This window comes from Ranitomeya imitator, chromosome 2 (assembly GCF_032444005.1).
Source record: "Ranitomeya imitator isolate aRanImi1 chromosome 2, aRanImi1.pri, whole genome shotgun sequence".
Classification (NCBI taxonomy): Eukaryota; Metazoa; Chordata; class Amphibia; order Anura; family Dendrobatidae; genus Ranitomeya; species Ranitomeya imitator.
The window spans coordinates 286,588,295-286,605,784 of record NC_091283.1 but is presented as its reverse complement, the minus strand read 5'-3'; the positions used below and the strand labels follow the sequence as shown (position 1 = coordinate 286,605,784).

The following is a 17,490-nucleotide window of genomic DNA, read 5'->3' as shown; positions in this document are numbered from 1 at the left end:
TAGTTCCCTGACTGACCTGATGGTAAGGGGGCGCCGGAGAGCTTCAAGTTCCAAAGCGGAACTGGAAAGCGGGATATTCATAAATCCCTGCAGTTCGTGATATTGTAGCAGCAGTGGGAAAACTAAAATAAGCCCCTGTGGTAAATTGATAGGTCATAAGCCTTATTTGTGTTTTCATCACATTGTAGCAGTGGAGGGATAACTAAGATAAGCCCCCTGCACATGTGATAGCCGTGTGCTGGCCAAACGTCACCCCCGATCTGTGACAGTATGTGAGTTAGGCTACGTTCACATTTGCGTTGTGCGCCGCTGCGTCGGCGACGCAACGCACAACGCAATAAAACGCACCACAACGCACGCAAAAACGCTGCGTTTTGCGACGCATGCGTCGTTTTTTGCCGAAATTTGGACGCAAGAAAAATGCAACTTGTTGCGTTTTCTGTGTCCGTCGCTTGCGTAGAAAAAAACGCATGCGTCGCACAACGCAGCACACAAAAACGCATGCGTCCCCCATGTTAAATATAGGGGCGCATGACGCATGCGTCGCCGCTGCGTCGCCCGACGCAAACCCGACGCAAACACGCAAAACGCTAATGTGAACGTAGCCTTAGCCACTTGAGGAACTTCTACCATACTTTTAACAGAGACAGATGCCATTTACCATTCAGAATCTCAGGTATGATGGGGAGCAAACTTTGATATGGACAATCTCTTTGTAACTATTTCATCTATTTTATGTTTTGCTGCAATGATGCTTTTTGGTGGACAATACAATAAACCACTACATTTTTGGTGCATGACTTTCCACGTGTGTCCTGGCTTGAAGCCTCTACCAGGTGCCCTAAGCCTCAGTTCTTGTGCTGACTGTTCTGTAATAGTCTCTGTTTGTGCTTAGGGTGCACGCAGCCACACCTTCCCTGCTTTTATTAAGGTTAGTGTGTGCACCTGAGTTGCCTTCCCCAGCCTATTGCTGAGGGGCAGCTCCTATATAAACTCCCTCGATGCCAGAGCTTCACATTAATTTTCTGAGTCTTGCCATGTGTAACATACATAGTAACATAGTAACATAGTAAGGCCGAAAAAAGACATTTGTCCATCCAGTTCAGCCTATATTCCATCATAATAAATACCCAGATCTACGTCCTTCTACAGAACCTAATAATTGTATGATACAATATTGTTCTGCTCCAGGAAGACATCCAGGCCTCTCTTGAACCCCTCGACTGAGTTCGCCATCACCACCTCCTCAGGCAAGCAATTCCAGATTCTCACTGCCCTAACAGTAAAGAATCCTCTTCTATGTTGGTGGAAAAACCTTCTCTCCTCCAGACGCAAAGAATGCCCCCTTGTGCCCGTCACCTTCCTTGGTATAAACAGATCCTCAGCGAGATATTTGTATTGTCCCCTTATATACTTATACATGGTTATTAGATCGCCCCTCAGTCGTCTTTTTTCTAGACTAAATAATCCTAATTTCGCTAATCTATCTGGGTATTGTAGTTCTCCCATCCCCTTTATTAATTTTGTTGCCCTCCTTTGTACTCTCTCTAGTTCCATTATATCCTTCCTGAGCACCGGTGCCCAAAACTGGACACAGTACTCCATGTGCGGTCTAACTAGGGATTTGTACAGAGGCAGTATAATGCTCTCATCATGTGTATCCAGACCTCTTTTAATGCACCCCATGATCCTGTTTGCCTTGGCAGCTGCTGCCTGGCACTGGCTGCTCCAGGTAAGTTTATCATTAACTAGGATCCCCAAGTCCTTCTCCCTGTCAGATTTACCCAGTGGTTTCCCGTTCAGTGTGTAATGGTGATATTGATTCCTTCTTCCCATGTGTATAACCTTACATTTATCATTGTTAAACCTCATCTGCCACCTTTCAGCCCAAGTTTCCAACTTATCCAGATCCATCTGTAGCAGAATACTATCTTCTCTTGTATTAACTGCTTTACATAGTTTTGTATCATCTGCAAATATCGATATTTTACTGTGTAAACCTTCTACCAGATCATTAATGAATATGTTGAAGAGAACAGGTCCCAATACTGACCCCTGCGGTACCCCACTGGTCACAGCGACCCAGTTAGAGACTATACCATTTATAACCACCCTCTGCTTTCTATCACTAAGCCAGTTACTAACCCATTTACACATTTTCCCCCAGACCAAGCATTCTCATTTTGTGTACCAACCTCTTGTGCGGCACGGTATCAAACGCTTTGGAAAAATCGAGATATACCACGTCCAATGACTCACCGTGGTCCAGTCTATAGCTTACCTCTTCATAAAAACTGATTAGATTGGTTTGACAGGAGCGATTTCTCATAAACCCATGCTGATATGGAGTTAAACAGTTATTCTCATTGAGATAATCCAGAATAACATCCCTCAGAAACCCTTCAAATATTTTACCAACAATAGAGGTTAGACTTACTGGCCTATAATTTCCAGGTTCACTTTTAGAGCCCTTTTTGAATATTGGCACCACATTTGCTATGCGCCAGTCCTGCGGAACAGACCCTGTCGCTATAGAGTCACTAAAAATAAGAAATAATGGTTTATCTATTACATTACTTAGTTCTCTTAGTACTCGTGGGTGTATGCCATCCGGACCCGGAGATTTATCTATTTTAATCTTATTTAGCCGGTTTCGCACCTCTTCTTGGGTTAGATTGGTGACCCTTAATATAGGGTTTTCATTGTTTCTTGGGATTTCACCTAGCATTTCATTTTCCACCGTGAATACCGTGGAGAAGAAGGTGTTTAATATGTTAGCTTTTTCCTCGTCATCTACAACCATTCTTTCCTCACTATTTTTTAAGGGGCCTACATTTTCAGTTTTTATTCTTTTACTATTGATATAGTTGAAGAACAGTTTGGGATTAGTTTTACTCTCCTTAGCAATGTGCTTCTCTGTTTCCTTTTTGGCAGCTTTAATTAGTTTTTTAGATAAAGTATTTTTCTCCCTATAGTTTTTTAGAGCTTCAATGGTGCCATCCTGCTTTAGTAGTGCAAATGCTTTCTTTTTACTGTTAATTGCCTGTCTTACTTCTTTGTTTAGCCACATTGGGTTTTTCCTATTTCTAGTCCTTTTATTCCCACAAGGTATAAACCGCTTACACTGCCTATTTAGGATGTTCTTAAACATTTCCCATTTATTATCTGTATTCTCATTTCTGAGGATATTGTCCCAGTCTACCAGATTAAGGGCATCTCTAAGCTGTTCAAACTTTGCCTTCCTAAAGTTCAATGTTTTTGTGACTCCCTGACAAGTCCCCCTAGTGAAAGACAGGTGAAACTGCACAATATTGTGGTCGCTATTTCCTAAATGCCCAACCACCTGCAGATTTGTTATTCTGTCAGGTCTATTAGATAGTATTAGGTCTAAAAGTGCTGCTCCTCTGGTTGGATTCTGCACCAATTGTGAAAGATAATTTTTCTTGGTTATTAGCAGAAACCTGTTGCCTTTATGGGTTTCACAGGTTTCTGTTTCCCAGTTAATATCCGGGTAGTTAAAGTCCCCCATAACCAGGACCTCATTATGGGTTGCAGCTTCATCTATCTGCTTTAGAAGTAGACTTTCCATGCTTTCTGTTATATTTGGGGGTTTGTAACAGACCCCAATGAGAATTTTGTTACCATTTTTCCCTCCATGAATTTCAACCCATATGGACTCGACATCCTCATTCCCTTCGCTAATATCCTCCCTTAAAGTGGACTTTAGACAAGACTTTACATAGAGACAAACCCCTCCTCCTCTCCGATTTTTACGATCCTTTCTAAACAGACTGTAACCCTGTAAGTTAACTGCCCAGTCATAGCTTTCATCTAACCATGTCTCGGTTATTCCCACTATGTCAAAGTTACCTGTAGATATTTCTGCTTCTAGTTCTTCCATCTTGTTTGTCAGGCTTCTGGCGTTTGCGAGCATGCAGTTTAGAGGATTTTGTTTTGTTCCAATCTCCTCACTGTGGATTGTTTTAGAAATGTTCTTACCTCCCTTCTGAGTATGTTTTCCTGGGTCGTCTTTGTTCGAGTCTAATGTTTTTCTTCCCGTCCCCTCTTCTTCTAGTTTAACGCCCTCCTGATGAGTGTAGCGAGTCTTCTGGCGAATGTGTGTTTCCCAGGTTTGTTGAGGTGTAGTCCGTCTCTGGCGAGGAGTCCATCATACCAGTAATTCACACCGTGGTCCAGGAATCCAAATCCTTGTTGTCTGCACCATCGTCTTAGCCAGTTGTTTGCATCAAGGATCCTGTTCCATCTCCTGGTGCCATGCCCGTCTACTGGAAGGATAGAAGAAAAAACTACCTGTGCATCCAGTTCCTTTACTTTCTTCCCCAACTCTTCAAAGTCCTTGCAGATTGTCGGTAGGTCCTTCCTTGCCGTGTCATTGGTGCCAACATGTATCAGAAGAAATGGGTGGACGTCCTTGGAGCTGAAGAGCTTTGGTATCCTATCGGTCACATCCTTGATCATCGCACCTGGAAGGCAGCATACTTCTCTTGCAGTTATGTCCGGTCTGCAGATGGCTGCTTCGGTGCCTCTCAGTAGTGAGTCTCCCACCACCACCACTCTTCGTTGCTTCTTGGCTGTACTTTTTGCTGTCACTTGTTGCTGTGTGCCCTTTTCTTTTTTGCTTGCTGGTATTGCTTCATTCTTAGGTGTGCCATCTTCATCCTCTACAAAGATTTGATATCGGTTCTTCAGTTGTGTGGTTGGTGATTTCTCCATGGTCTTCTTGCTTCTTTTGGTCACATGCTTCCACTCATCTGCTTTTGGAGGTTCTCTGACACTTTTTGCACCTTCTGTGACCAGTAGAGATGCTTCTGTTCTGTCTAGAAAGTCTTCATTCTCTTTGATGAGTTTCAAAGTTGCTATTCTTTCTTCCAGACCCCGCACCTTTTCTTCTAAAAGGGCCACTAGTCTACACTTCTGACAGGTGAAATTGGATTCTTCTTCTGGTCGATCTGTGAACATGTAGCACATGCTGCAGCTCACCATGTAGGTTGTCACATCTGCCATGTTGCTCCTAGATCCTGCTGACTTGCTGTGTGTTTTCCTTCTTGTGTAATCTACTCAGCCAAGCTCTCTTGCAATAATGTCCTACGGCGCGCGGTTTGGTGATCCTTTCGAAGCAGCTGGTCCCGGCTGTACCCAACGATCTTCTAGCTTAGGGAGACTTCGCTTCTCCCAGAAGGCACCTGGAATATGCAAATTAGCCTCCTGAAGCTTGAATCCCTGGTTTGGTGATGCTTTCGAAGCAGCTGGTCCCGGCTGTACCCAACGATCTTCTAGCTTAGGGAGACTTCGCTTCTCCCAGAAGGCACCTGGAATATGCAAATTAGCCTCCTGAAGCTTGAATCCCTGGTTTGGTGATGCTTTCGAAGCAGCTGGTCCCGGCTGTACCCAACGATCTTCTAGCTTAGGGAGACTTCGCTTCTCCCAGAAGGCACCTGGAATATGCAAATTAGCCTTCTGAAGCTTGAATCCCTGGTTTGGTGATGCTTTCGAAGCAGCTGGTCCCGGCTGTACCCAACGATCTTCTAGCTTAGGGAGACTTCGCTTCTCCCAGAAGGCACCTGGAATATGCAAATTAGCCTCCTGAAGCTTGAATCCCTGGTTTGGTGATGCTTTCGAAGCAGCTGGTCCCGGCTGTACCCAACGATCTTCTAGCTTAGGGAGACTTCGCTTCTCCCAGAAGGCACCTGGAATATGCAAATTAGCCTCCTGAAGCTTGAATCCCTGGTTTCACCCCTGGTGTGTGGGGTGTTCAGCTCCTGTTCTGCTTGCGTTCAGTTCTGAGAAAACTGATACCTGTTCTTCCGCCTGCTCTGGGGGCTGAGTACCCAGATCCACCTTTCCTGGAGGCTGCAAATCCAGGCCCATTTCTGTTGTTTTGTTTCCCACCTCCCTGAGGGCTGCATTCTCAGGTCTGAACTCTTGATCCGGTTTTCGTTCCTGTACCTGACCCTGTCTGAATTGTGTCCACTGTGTTATGTTCCTGAAGTCCCTCTGTGTCTGGAACCCTATACCCAGTGACTGTGAACTAACCTGGGTTTGTCTTTTAGGGTATGTGCACACGTCAGGATTGCATCAGGATTTTGTCAGGATTTTTCATCAGTATTTGTAGCCAAAACCAGGAGTGGAACAATTAGAGGAAAAGTATAATAGAAACATATGCACCACTTCTGCATTTATCACCCACTCCTGGTTTTGGCTACAAATACTGATGAAAAATCCTGACAAAATCCTGATGCAATCCTGACGTGTGCACATACCCTTAAAGATGGAGATGTCCATCCTGTTTCCAGATGTCCTGATGTTCTGCCTGTGTCCCGATGTCACACCGGTACCCCAGGGTCCACCCTGTGATGATGTCCTGGGTTGGTGTCTGATGTTCTCCTGCTGAGCCTGTGCTATGCCTGAGGCCTGAGAGAGAGGCCTTCCTAGTATGCCTATGCCAGATGACCCTGGACTGCATCAACCTGTGATGACCCATGCTATCATCTGAAGTCTGTCCGACGTCAGCGTCTGATGTTCTCCCGCTGAGCCTGTGCTACGCCCAAGACCTGAGAGAGGCCGTCCTAGTATGTCCGTGCCAGATAACCCTGGACTGCATCAACCCGTGATGTCCTCCTGCCTTCGTCTGTTTCCTTGAGATGTGTACTCTTTCTTGATGTGCGGAATCGGGAGCATGGCATGGTTATGTTCTGTTTATGTACTGTGATTTAGTTTGAGTAAACTTTATCTTTCTTCTTACCTGAAGTTATGCGGTGTTATCTAGTTTTGCATGTCACCATCTTGTCCACAAGCTCAGCTGCCACAGACCCTGCTCCCTGCCCTTTACTAGTCTGGGTAGGTCCAGGTTCCCTTCTGTGGTCCAGTGGGTCCACATTCCATTCGCACCTGGGACGCTTGCCCCACGTCGTCATGGCCTGGCAATGTGGAGGCGTCAGCTGGGAAGTGTCTGCAGTCGTAGCTGTAACAGAGGAGACTGGTAACAAGCTATACTGAGCAGCTTTGGTGTCCCATTAATGCAGCAGATTAGTGAGATTATGGTTAAATAATAAGTATATAATGACAAAATAAAATGTACATAAACATATACAAACAATTTATTTACAAATGGAACTCAAGATTAAAAGCAAAAAAGATATATATTTAAAAATGTAAGTAAAATATGGAAATTATGGATATGCAAATACTGCCTGCACTTCAGTAGATGAATATATAGATGTATACACACATCATGAGATATTAAACGCAAAATATATGGGTGTCTACAAAGGACACACACGGCCATCTGCACATTCTGTCCGCAAGAGGGAAAAAGACATGTTTAAAAATGTATATACAGTATACACATCTCAAGTCAAAACTATCGCATCCACAGCCCAGCTCTATGGGGCTAAAGTCAGGCGAGTTTGCTGGCCAATCAAGCACAGTGATACTGTTGTTTGTAAACCAGGTATTGGTAATTTTGGCAGCGTGGACAGGTGCCAAGTCCTGCTGGAGAATGAAATTTTAATCTCCAATAAGCTTGTTGGTAGAGGGAAGCATGAAATGCTCTTAAATTTCCTGGTAGACGGCTGTGCTGACTTTGGTCTTGGTAAAACACAGTGGACCTACACCAGTAGATGACATGGCTCCCCAAACCATCACTGATTGTGGAAACTTCACACCAGACCTCAAGCAGCTTGGATTGTCTACCTCTCCACTCTTCCTCCAGACTCTGAGACCTCAATTTCCAAATGAAATGCAAAATTTACTTTCATCTGAAAACACCTTGGACCACTGACGACAGTCCAGTTCTTTTTCTCCTTGGCCCAGGTAAGACGCTTCTGGCGTTGTCTATTGGTCATAAGTGGCTTGACACAAGGAATGAGACATTTGTAGCCCATGTCCTGGATATGTCTGTTTGTGGTGGATCTTGAAGCAATGAATCCAGCAGCAGTCCACTCCTTGTGAATTTCCCCAATTTTTTGAATGGCCTTTTCGTAACAATCATTTCAAAGCTGCGGTTATCCCGATTGCTTGTGCACCTTTTTTCTACCACACTTTTTCCTCCCACTTAACTTTCCACTAATATGCTTGGATACAGCACTCTGTGAACAGCCGGCTTCTTTAGCAATGACCTTTTGTGGTTTACCCTCCTTGTGGATTGTGTCAATGACTGCCTTCTGGACATCTGTCAAGTCAGCAGTCTTCCCCATGATTGTGAAGCTACTGAAACAGACTAAGGGGACCGTTTTAAATGCTTAGGAAACCTTTGCAGGTGATTTTTGTTAGTTATTAGTGATGAGCGAATATACTCGTTACTCGGAGGTCACCCGAGCGTGCTCGGGAAATCTCGAGTAACGAGTATATTCGCTCATCACTATTAGTTATTCTAATGACTAGTGATGAGCAAGATTTCCCGAGCACGCTCGAGTGTCCTCCCAGTATTTTTTAGTGCTCGGAGATTTACTTTTCATTGCCGCAGCTGAGTGATTTACATCTGTTAGCCAGCATAAGTACATGTGGGGGTTGCCTGGTTGCTAAGGAACCCCCACATGTAATCAAGCTGGCTAAGAGATGTAAATCATTCAGCTGCAGTGATGAAAACTAAATCTCTGAGCACTAAAAAATACTCGGAGGACGCCCGAGCGTGCTCGGGAAATCTCGAATAACGAGTATATTCGCTCATCACTAATGACTTTTGGGTTTACATTGGCTGTAAGCCATAATCATCAACATTAACATAGATAAATACTTGAAATGGATCACTTTCTTTGTAATGACTCTATATGAGTTTCACTTTTTGTATTGAAGGACAGAAATAAATTAACTTTTTGATGATATTCTAATTTTGTGAGAAGCACTTGTATTTGAATTAGTCCTGAAAAGGGCTGTTGGTTTAATGTAACACCAGCAGAAACTCTCTCTACACTATGTCCGTGTGGAATGCTCCAAACATGGCGTCACCAGGTCTTATACAGACTTGATGATACTATGCGGCGGGCAGTCAGAGTAATGCCAGTAGCCAACATGTTAATGGCATTACTGTGTATGGTGGGCAATCCCCGAGTATTTATTGGCTGTCTAATAGCCGCTAAACACGTGAGTATAACACCCAAATACCCGGATACTCGATCAAGTACTGAGCACGTTCTCCCATCACCACACATCAACTGTCTTGATGCATATCAAATTATAAGCCCCTCTACGGTCAAGGACAGAAAACCATTTCCTTTTTGCCCCCAAAGGCTGATTATAATCATGGCTCCGCTCCGTACACCTCATACACACACGGCTCTGCTCTGTACACCTCATACACACACGGCTCTGCTCCATAGAGCTCATACACACACACAGCTCTGCTCTGTACACCTCGTACACACATGGCTCAGCTCCAGACACCTCGTACACAGGCGGTTCTGGTCCGTACACCTCATACACACACGGCTCAGCTCCAGACAGGGCTGGCGTCAGCACCCGGCATACCCGGGCAAGTGCCGGGGCCCTGGCGAGACAGGGGGCCCCATTTACGGTAGTAACGGTTGGTTCACAAGTAGTACTGTACATTCACACACTCCACACAGACACACTTATGCCGTTATGCGCTCCTGGGGGGGGCCCGCTGACCCTGTGCTGTTGTGTGACACAGTGTGACAGTCTCCCAGCCAGGACTCAGAGGCGGAGCACATCCATCATCACCGCCCCGCTGCGCAGCTGCAGGAATACTCACCTCCGGGACTGTCACCATGGCTACGCAGAGTCACTCCCGAGCCGTCTGTCCTGTCACTTCCGGTCGGGTGAGAGCTCGTCATCCTAAGAGCTCAGAGAAGAGATCCTGTCATCCACGTCCTCCATCGTCCAGGTCCAGCGGCAGCGCAGGCGCAGCGCCAAGCAGAAAGATGAGCAGGAGGCAGGTGCAGCACTGCAGTCAGGTGCACGGACGGTCCCTGTCCCTGTGTCCACAATGGAAGCAATAGCGAAGTGAAGCAGTGAGTGAAAAGTGAGTCTTCCCAAGATCCAAGTTCCTGGTGGTCCCAACGCAACAGGACGGGGTGGGATGCAGCCTGCTGTGAGCCTGGGAGTCACAGTGGATCATCATGCCTGGTCTCTGCTCTGTGCAACTTGCAAGACAGACAGTACTGTCTGAGTGTCTCTGTCTGGGACTTGTGCAACAATATGGTATGTTAGCGATGTTGGGACTTGTAGTCCTAGACTGTCTGTATATACTAAATGGCTGGCTAAGTTACGTACTATGTGCGTGGGCTGTGTTATATACTACGTCATGGCCTGGGCCTGTGCTATATACTACGTCACATGGGTGGCTGTGTTATATACTACGTGGGTGGCTGTGTTATATACTGCGTGGGCTGTGCTATATACGGCGTGGGCTGTGTTATATACTGCGTGGGCTGTGTTATATGCTACTTGGCTGTGGTATATTTCTCTGCTGTATCTGTGCATCATGAATCATGGTATGTGTTAAAGAGGGGGGCCCACTGAGACTCTTTCGCCCGGGGCCCTCAAAAACCTGGAGCCGACCCTGGCTCCAGACAACTCGTACACAGGCGGTTCTGCTCCGTACACGTCATACACACATGGCTCCGCTCCGTACACCTCATACACACACGGCTCTGCTCTGTACACCTCATACACACACGGCTCTGCTCCATACACCTCATACACACACACAGCTCCGCTCTATACACCTCGTACACACATGGCTCAGCTCCAGACACCTCGTACACAGGCGGTTCTGCTCCGTACACCTCATACACACACGGTTCTGCTCCGTACACCTCATACACACACGGCTCCGCTCCGTACACCTCTTACATACATGGCTCAGCTCCAGACACCTAATACACACACGGCTCCGCTACATCCACACTGTAAACCCCTCCTGACCTCACACATAAACTTCCCCTCATCCAGCACCATGACAACCAGCACAGCAGAGTCCTGCATACACTGAGGCCCCTGATCATGTGACCCCTGACTCCTCCCCTCCTGTGACCTCATCACAGGTCCTGTGCGCACAGAGTAGCCATATAGGTGGAGTGCGGCTCTGCTGGTGGAGGGTCCACACCAGGACTGTAGCAGGTAAAGACCCCAATATCCACAGGTGTCCCTTCTAATTGGGGGGAAACTATCCCCTCTAATAATCCTCGGACAGTTCTGACGAACACAGTAAAGTGCCCCTTTATGGAGGTGACAGAAAGTCTGTTTAGTCCCTTTAGCTCCATAGTATCAGCTCTAATCCAATGGTGAGAGAGCGATTTACCCTGAAGAGTCACTGATTGTGGGGTTGTTATAAAATGTTATATTTAGGGGGTTTGTGTTGTCTCCTTATAAGAATCACAATGGTTTTGTTCCTTTTCCGCTGATAAATACAAACGACCCAACTATGAAAGACGGGAACCACGGAAACATGTATTACTCCCATAGTACGGGGCCTCACACAGTGTAATGTTCCCCAGTAGCCTCCACACATTATAATAATACAAAATGCCTCACACAATCTGCTACCACCTAAACCACTAGATAATAAATCCTCATTTATCCCCATTCTTGATACTGTATATTGCCACTTCCTTGGTTCGCACACACAGTATAATGTTCTCACAGTATCTCCAACCCAATTTCTTGGGTCTATGCAAGACGGGAACAAAAGAAACCTGTATTACTCTCATAGTACGCAGCCCCCACACAGTATTGTCGGGAAACCTTCATATAGAGGCCGGTGGTGATGGAGTCAGTGACCGACTCTGGACAAATATGTTTCTAGAGCCGTAGTAGAAGATGAAGATGTCGTCCTCATCATGAAGTAGTTATTTCTCCTGTCGCGTGTAATGAATATCTCCTGCAGTATTGCTAATGCCGATTCCAGTGTCGGTAAATGAGACGAGAATTAACGTTATGGAAGATGAGTCTATGAGGAACGTATTCAGCTGCCGACTCCGAGGAACAAACTGCTTGTTGTCTGTGGCCTAAATATATATAGGTTTTATTACTGGATATAAAGAAGAAAACTGAATACTGTAAAATAACAAAAATACTATTACTGCTTGGGTTCCCGCTAGTCTCTATATTTTCTTTTCTGACTTAACGAACTTATGATTCTTGCAGCCAATCAGTCGCCAAAACTGTGAATAACATCGCCAGTGATTGGGAGCATGGAGGAGATGTCTTAGTCAGCAATTCAACTTATCTTCCAGTCCATACAAGACTATAGAATACAACATCTACAAGTTCTACCTTCTTATATGTTTCCCCTTATTATCTACAGGAATTTTATGATGTTACATTGACTCGTCTTCTTCTCATTCAGGTCCCTTCAATATCCGATCCGATCCTCTGTGAAGATCTTCTATAGAAGATAATTTTCCTGATTTACCCATTGAAGATAGATATGGACAGAGACAAGATGGCGGAGAGGATATTACACCTCACCCTAGAAATCCTCTTCCAGCTTACTGGAGAGGTGAGAGATTCTGATGATGTCACATTACATCATTCTTATCTATGGGAATAACAGAAATGGACAGAACTGGAGAGGTGAGGACTCTGGAAATGTCTGTAGTGAGATTTATTAATGTTTCTCTCCATAACCAGGATTACACAGTAGTGAAGAAGACCTCTAGTGAGTGCTGTCAGGACCCTGTGTCTGGGCTCAGGGGTCTTCCCCATCCCTTAATCACGGGGCCTCCACCTCACCCCCTGATACATGAGAACATTAATGACCAGAAGATCCTAGAACTCACCTACAAGATGATTGAGCTGCTGACTGGAGAGGTGACACTGCTGGGAATGTTGGGACATTATACAGTAACGCTATGAAGGGATCGGGGGATGACGTTATCATTGTATGTGTCAGGTTCCTATAAGGTGTCAGGATCTCGCAGTCTACTTCTCCATGGAGGAGTGGGAGTATTTAGAAGGACACAGAGATCTGTACAAGGACGTCATGATGGAGGTTCCCCAGCCCCTCAAATCACAAGGTAATAGACAGGACTAAATACACACGGTCTATAATTATCTGTATGTAAAGAATGAATTCAGTCCCTGTATGTGTTTCCTCCAGTTCTATCCAGTGAGACGACAACACCAGAGAGATGTCCCCATCCTCTTCTTTCACAGGACTGTAAACAAGAAGATCCCAATGTTCCTCAGATTCATCAGGTAGATGGAGAGAAGGAGTCATGATATCTCCCCTATGATGTGTAGACAACTGTGAAGGTTTTGTGCTCAGTCTTGTTTTATCCACCAGTATTATATGTTTTTTTTATTGTCGCTGACAGTACCCACTGAGAGAGGGGATCCGCCCCCAGGAACAGGAAACCTACAGATAGAAAGGGGTGGTCCCCCTCGCCTCCTATGTTGGTTTCCTGTTCCTGTGGAAACCTGCAAACGTTACCTGGGCCTGTGCATGCCGCCTGTGCGGTGTCTGGGGAACAGCAGGGGCTGTGGCACCAGAAGCAGTGTCGGGAGAGCTCTGCCTGTCAGACTCCCCCCTCGTCTGATGGTGGATGATGTGAGGCCAGGATCCGGGAGAGGCCTTCCTGGTTCACGCGGAACGTGGTGCGGTAGGAACAGACCGGCACTCATCTTGTGGAGCGGGATGCATGCATCGGCTGCCCTGCTCTTCCATCGGGCAGTGCTTCCAGGTTTCGGCCCTCGCATGCGTACTGCCCATTCAGCATTCCTGAACTAAAATTGCTTGGTTTCATTTCCGGGGGTCAGGGGAGGCTTGTTCTGGAGATGGACTGGCTGTAAGTATAAGATCCGGCGGCCTCCTGCTGCCAATGTGTCCCAAAGATGTCCTCTCCAGGAGAAACTAAGGTGCACCACAGGTGGTAGAAGTGCAGCTGCACAGCAATCCCAAGAGCAGCAGTGGGTGCTCCAGAGAGGGCGACTCCACTGACAAGAGAGTACGGAGTAAGAGAGCTGAACCGTCTAGAACTTGTGCTGTGCCTCCGCTTCCAGAACCGGTACCATATCACAGCTTCACTGGGTGAGTGTTACATGACTCTGCCTACTAAGCTGATTCACCTTCTTTCTGTGTACCTCCCCTTCAGGCTAAGAAAACTACAAAAGCCAAGCACAAAGAATGTGCATTGTGCTCACAACCCCTTCCTGACATCTATCTTAAAAGACTGTGTCAGAGTTGTATCACCCAGACGTTAGAGGAGGAGTCCTCGGTTAGATCCGCTGATATACGATTAATGATAAGAGAGGAACTTCAGTCCTTAGGAAACAAAAGTCCAAAGCAAGGAGTGTTACCCCTGTCTCCAGTTCTGCTTCCGGTAGTGACCAGACTGGATTCCCTGGGGCTTCTGGTTCATCATCATCTGGTGAAGAAGGGTTATCTTGTTTTCCCATAGAGAGTATGGATAACCTGGTGAAATCAGTTAGAAATACCATGGGGCTTTCAGAGGCGACAGAGGCTAGATCTACGCAGGAAATTATGTTTGCAGGTCTCTCATAGAAAAAGAGACTTGCTTTCCCAGTTTTTGGTGCGTTGAAGGATTTGGCCAGGAAGGAATGGAGCAAGCAGGGACAGCGCGAGGGTTCCTCTCTTCATCTTCCAGGAGGATGTATCCCTTTGTCCCTTTGAAGTTGATGACCTGACAGCTTGGTCCAAGGTGGACTCTGCAGTGACCTCGACTTCTAGGCACTCTGTGCTGCCTGTAGAAGATTCTGGGGTCTTATACGACCCTCTAGACTGCAAAGCAGAGACATTACTTAAAAGATCATTGGAGTCCTGCACCAGAGCCTTTAGACCGGCTATATCCCGCACATGTACAGCAAGGTCAGTGCTTCTTTGGGTGGACCAGCTGGAGGAACAGATCAAGAAAGGATTGTCTAGAGAGAGGCTGTTGTCCTCTATTCCATTGATCAGGGGAACTACAGCATATCTAGCTGATGCTTCAGTGGACTCCCTACGCCTGGTGGCAAGGTCAGCTGGTCTTCTTAATTCTGCTTGTCGTGCCCTATGGCTGATGGGCTGGAAGGGGGATGCGCAATCAAAGTCTAAATTGTGTGCAAATCCATTCCAGGGTGAGTTCCTGTTTGGCAGCATGCTCGATCATATTCTCACCAAGGCGGGAGAGAGAAAGAAGGGGTTCCCTAACCAGTCTGTTCTGTCCTACAGGAGGGCCTTCAGAAAGGGACCATTCGGTAGGAGGAGGCCTTATGAAAACCGAGATCGCTGGGATACAAAGGAGACCAAACAAAAAGGTGCCCTTTTTAGCGGATCTTCTTCCAGGAAGAGTAATAAATTCCATTGACCCTGACCCCCTGTGGCCGGCAGGTTAAATTCTTTTGCCACAGATGGCGGGAGATCACTTCTAATCCCAGGACCCTGGGCTTAGTAACATCAGGGTTGAAGCTAGAGTTTCTTCGTATCCCCCCGGATTCCTTTGTCATGACCTCTCTGAGGGTGCATGTCCACTGTCTGGATTTACGGCGCTTTGGACGGACCGGAAACCCTCTCCGCCCAAAGTGCCGCCCCCTTCTGAACGCGCCGTGATTCCAGATGTGTTCATTGCACACATCCGGAATCTCCGCACCCTATGCATAGGGCCCTGTGATTTACCTTGCGGCGACGGAGCGTCGCTGAAAGGTAAACAGACATGCTGCGTTCTAAAAAGATGCGCCGCATGTCCGTAAACGCTGGGCGCGTGTTTGCACGCATAGAGGAGACGGGATTTCTTAAAATCCCCTCCACTATGCTGTAACATCTGGATGCTGCTGGTTGAAGCTGCTGTTGTATGCAGCATTCAATCCGCAGTTAATCCGGATGTAAACCAACCCGTGGACACATACCCTTAGATCTCCAGCACAACAGGAGGCTCTTGAGTTGGAGGTTTTATGTCTATTATCTAAGCATGTCCTGATGGAGGTCCCGGGAGACGAGGCGGGAAGGGGATTCCATGGGTAGTGAAACTGTCCAGGATAGTTACTACGGATGCTAATCCTGATGGATGGGGAGCTCATATGGACGATAACCTGGTCCAGGGGCAGTGGTCCATAGAGGAGGCTGATGACTCCTCAAATCTAAAGGAACAAAAGGCAGTCAGTCATGCTCTACATCACTTTCACCGGGGTTTCATGTGAGAGTTTTGTTGGACAATACCATGTGGGTTGTATATGTAAATTGGCCAGGCAGAACTCGATCAAAAGTGTTGATGTCTACTGCGTTGGAGATTCTCCAACTGGCTGAAACCCATCTCTTGTCCCTCTCAGCGATTCACATCAAAGGAGTGGAAAATTTCAAAGCGGACTTCTTCTGTTGCCATACGTTATATCAGGGAGAATGGGGTCTCAGTCACCAAGTATTTAGAAAGTTAGTGGACTTGTGGGGGCTTCCAGAAATAGACTTGTATGCTACCAGGGACAACAGAACGTTCCAAAGGTTTGCCTCCCTGGACAGGGCAGATCAGCCAGAGATGGTCGACTCCCTCCAGTTCCCTTGGCGGTTTAGTCTGGCCTATGCCTTTCCCCCAATGATGGTGCTTCCACTAGTCATCAGGAAGATCAGGGACGATAGAGCAAGGGTAATTCTCATTGCTCCTTTCTGGCCCAAGAGACCATGGTTTTCATGGCTCAGGGCCATGTTAATATCCGACCCCTGGATCCTCCCATCAGATCCAGGCCTGATCTCTCGGGGTCAATTCCCTCATGCTTGGGTGAAGGGTCTCTGCTTGACAGCGTGGAACATGAGAGGCAGATGTTGAAACTAAGGGGGTTTTCTGCCAACCTGATTAGTGCCAGTCTGCAGAGTAGGAAATAATCCACAACGAAGATATACAGTAGAGTGTGGAGGAAGTTCCTTAATTTTCATACTGGGCCCTTCTGTAGTGAGGTTCCAATTTCTGCAATTCTCGAGTTTCTGCAGAAAGGTCGGGAGCTGGGTCTTTCAGTTAACACATTAAAGGTTCAGATATCAGCTTTGGGAGCCCTATTTAGTCGTAATATTGAGGGAGATAGATGGTTTGTACTGTTTATTTTATTGTGTGAGCGTAGTGACCCTGTACACATTGCTCGCTTGCCTCCCTGGGACCTGAACCTGGTCCTTGATGCCATGACGGGTCCTCCTTTTGAACCTTTTAGAGTCTGTCGCATTAAAGTACATATCATTAAAGACTGCTCTGTTAGTTGCTTTAACATCAGCTAGAAAAGTTAGTGACATACAGGCTCTATCTATCGACCCTCCTTTCCTGTATTTCCTGATAGGATACTGCTGAAGACAGAACCTTCCTACCTCCCTAAGGTAGCCGCCAGGTTTCATAGAAGTCAGGGGATTTTCCCTCCCTCCTTTTTTGATAACCCTTGTACTGCTGAGGAAGAGAGATTCCACACCTTTTTTTTTTTTTTTTTTAAATCAGATACATTTTTATTTAACCAAATTCAAGGTACAAAGCAGTAAAACAAAAATCGCAATGAGAACAACATTAACAATGGTCATTAATTTCAGAAATTCCCTCCCTC

General features: G+C 46.4%; 1 protein-coding gene across 1 annotated transcript in view; it reads left to right on the top strand.

Moving 5' to 3' along the window:
* Positions 1–11,027: 11,027 nt before the first annotated feature.
* The window catches only part of LOC138663198 (oocyte zinc finger protein XlCOF22-like), a 32,752-nt gene continuing 26,289 nt past the window's right edge, over positions 11,028–17,490 (top strand). The window contains exons 1-5 of the mRNA XM_069749354.1: positions 11,028–11,100; positions 12,329–12,481; positions 12,613–12,792; positions 12,875–12,998; positions 13,082–13,179. Coding sequence (XP_069605455.1) covers positions 12,410–12,481; positions 12,613–12,792; positions 12,875–12,998; positions 13,082–13,179 — 474 coding nt within the window. The 5' untranslated portion in view covers positions 11,028–11,100; positions 12,329–12,409. The remainder of the gene's footprint in view (positions 11,101–12,328; positions 12,482–12,612; positions 12,793–12,874; positions 12,999–13,081; positions 13,180–17,490) is intronic.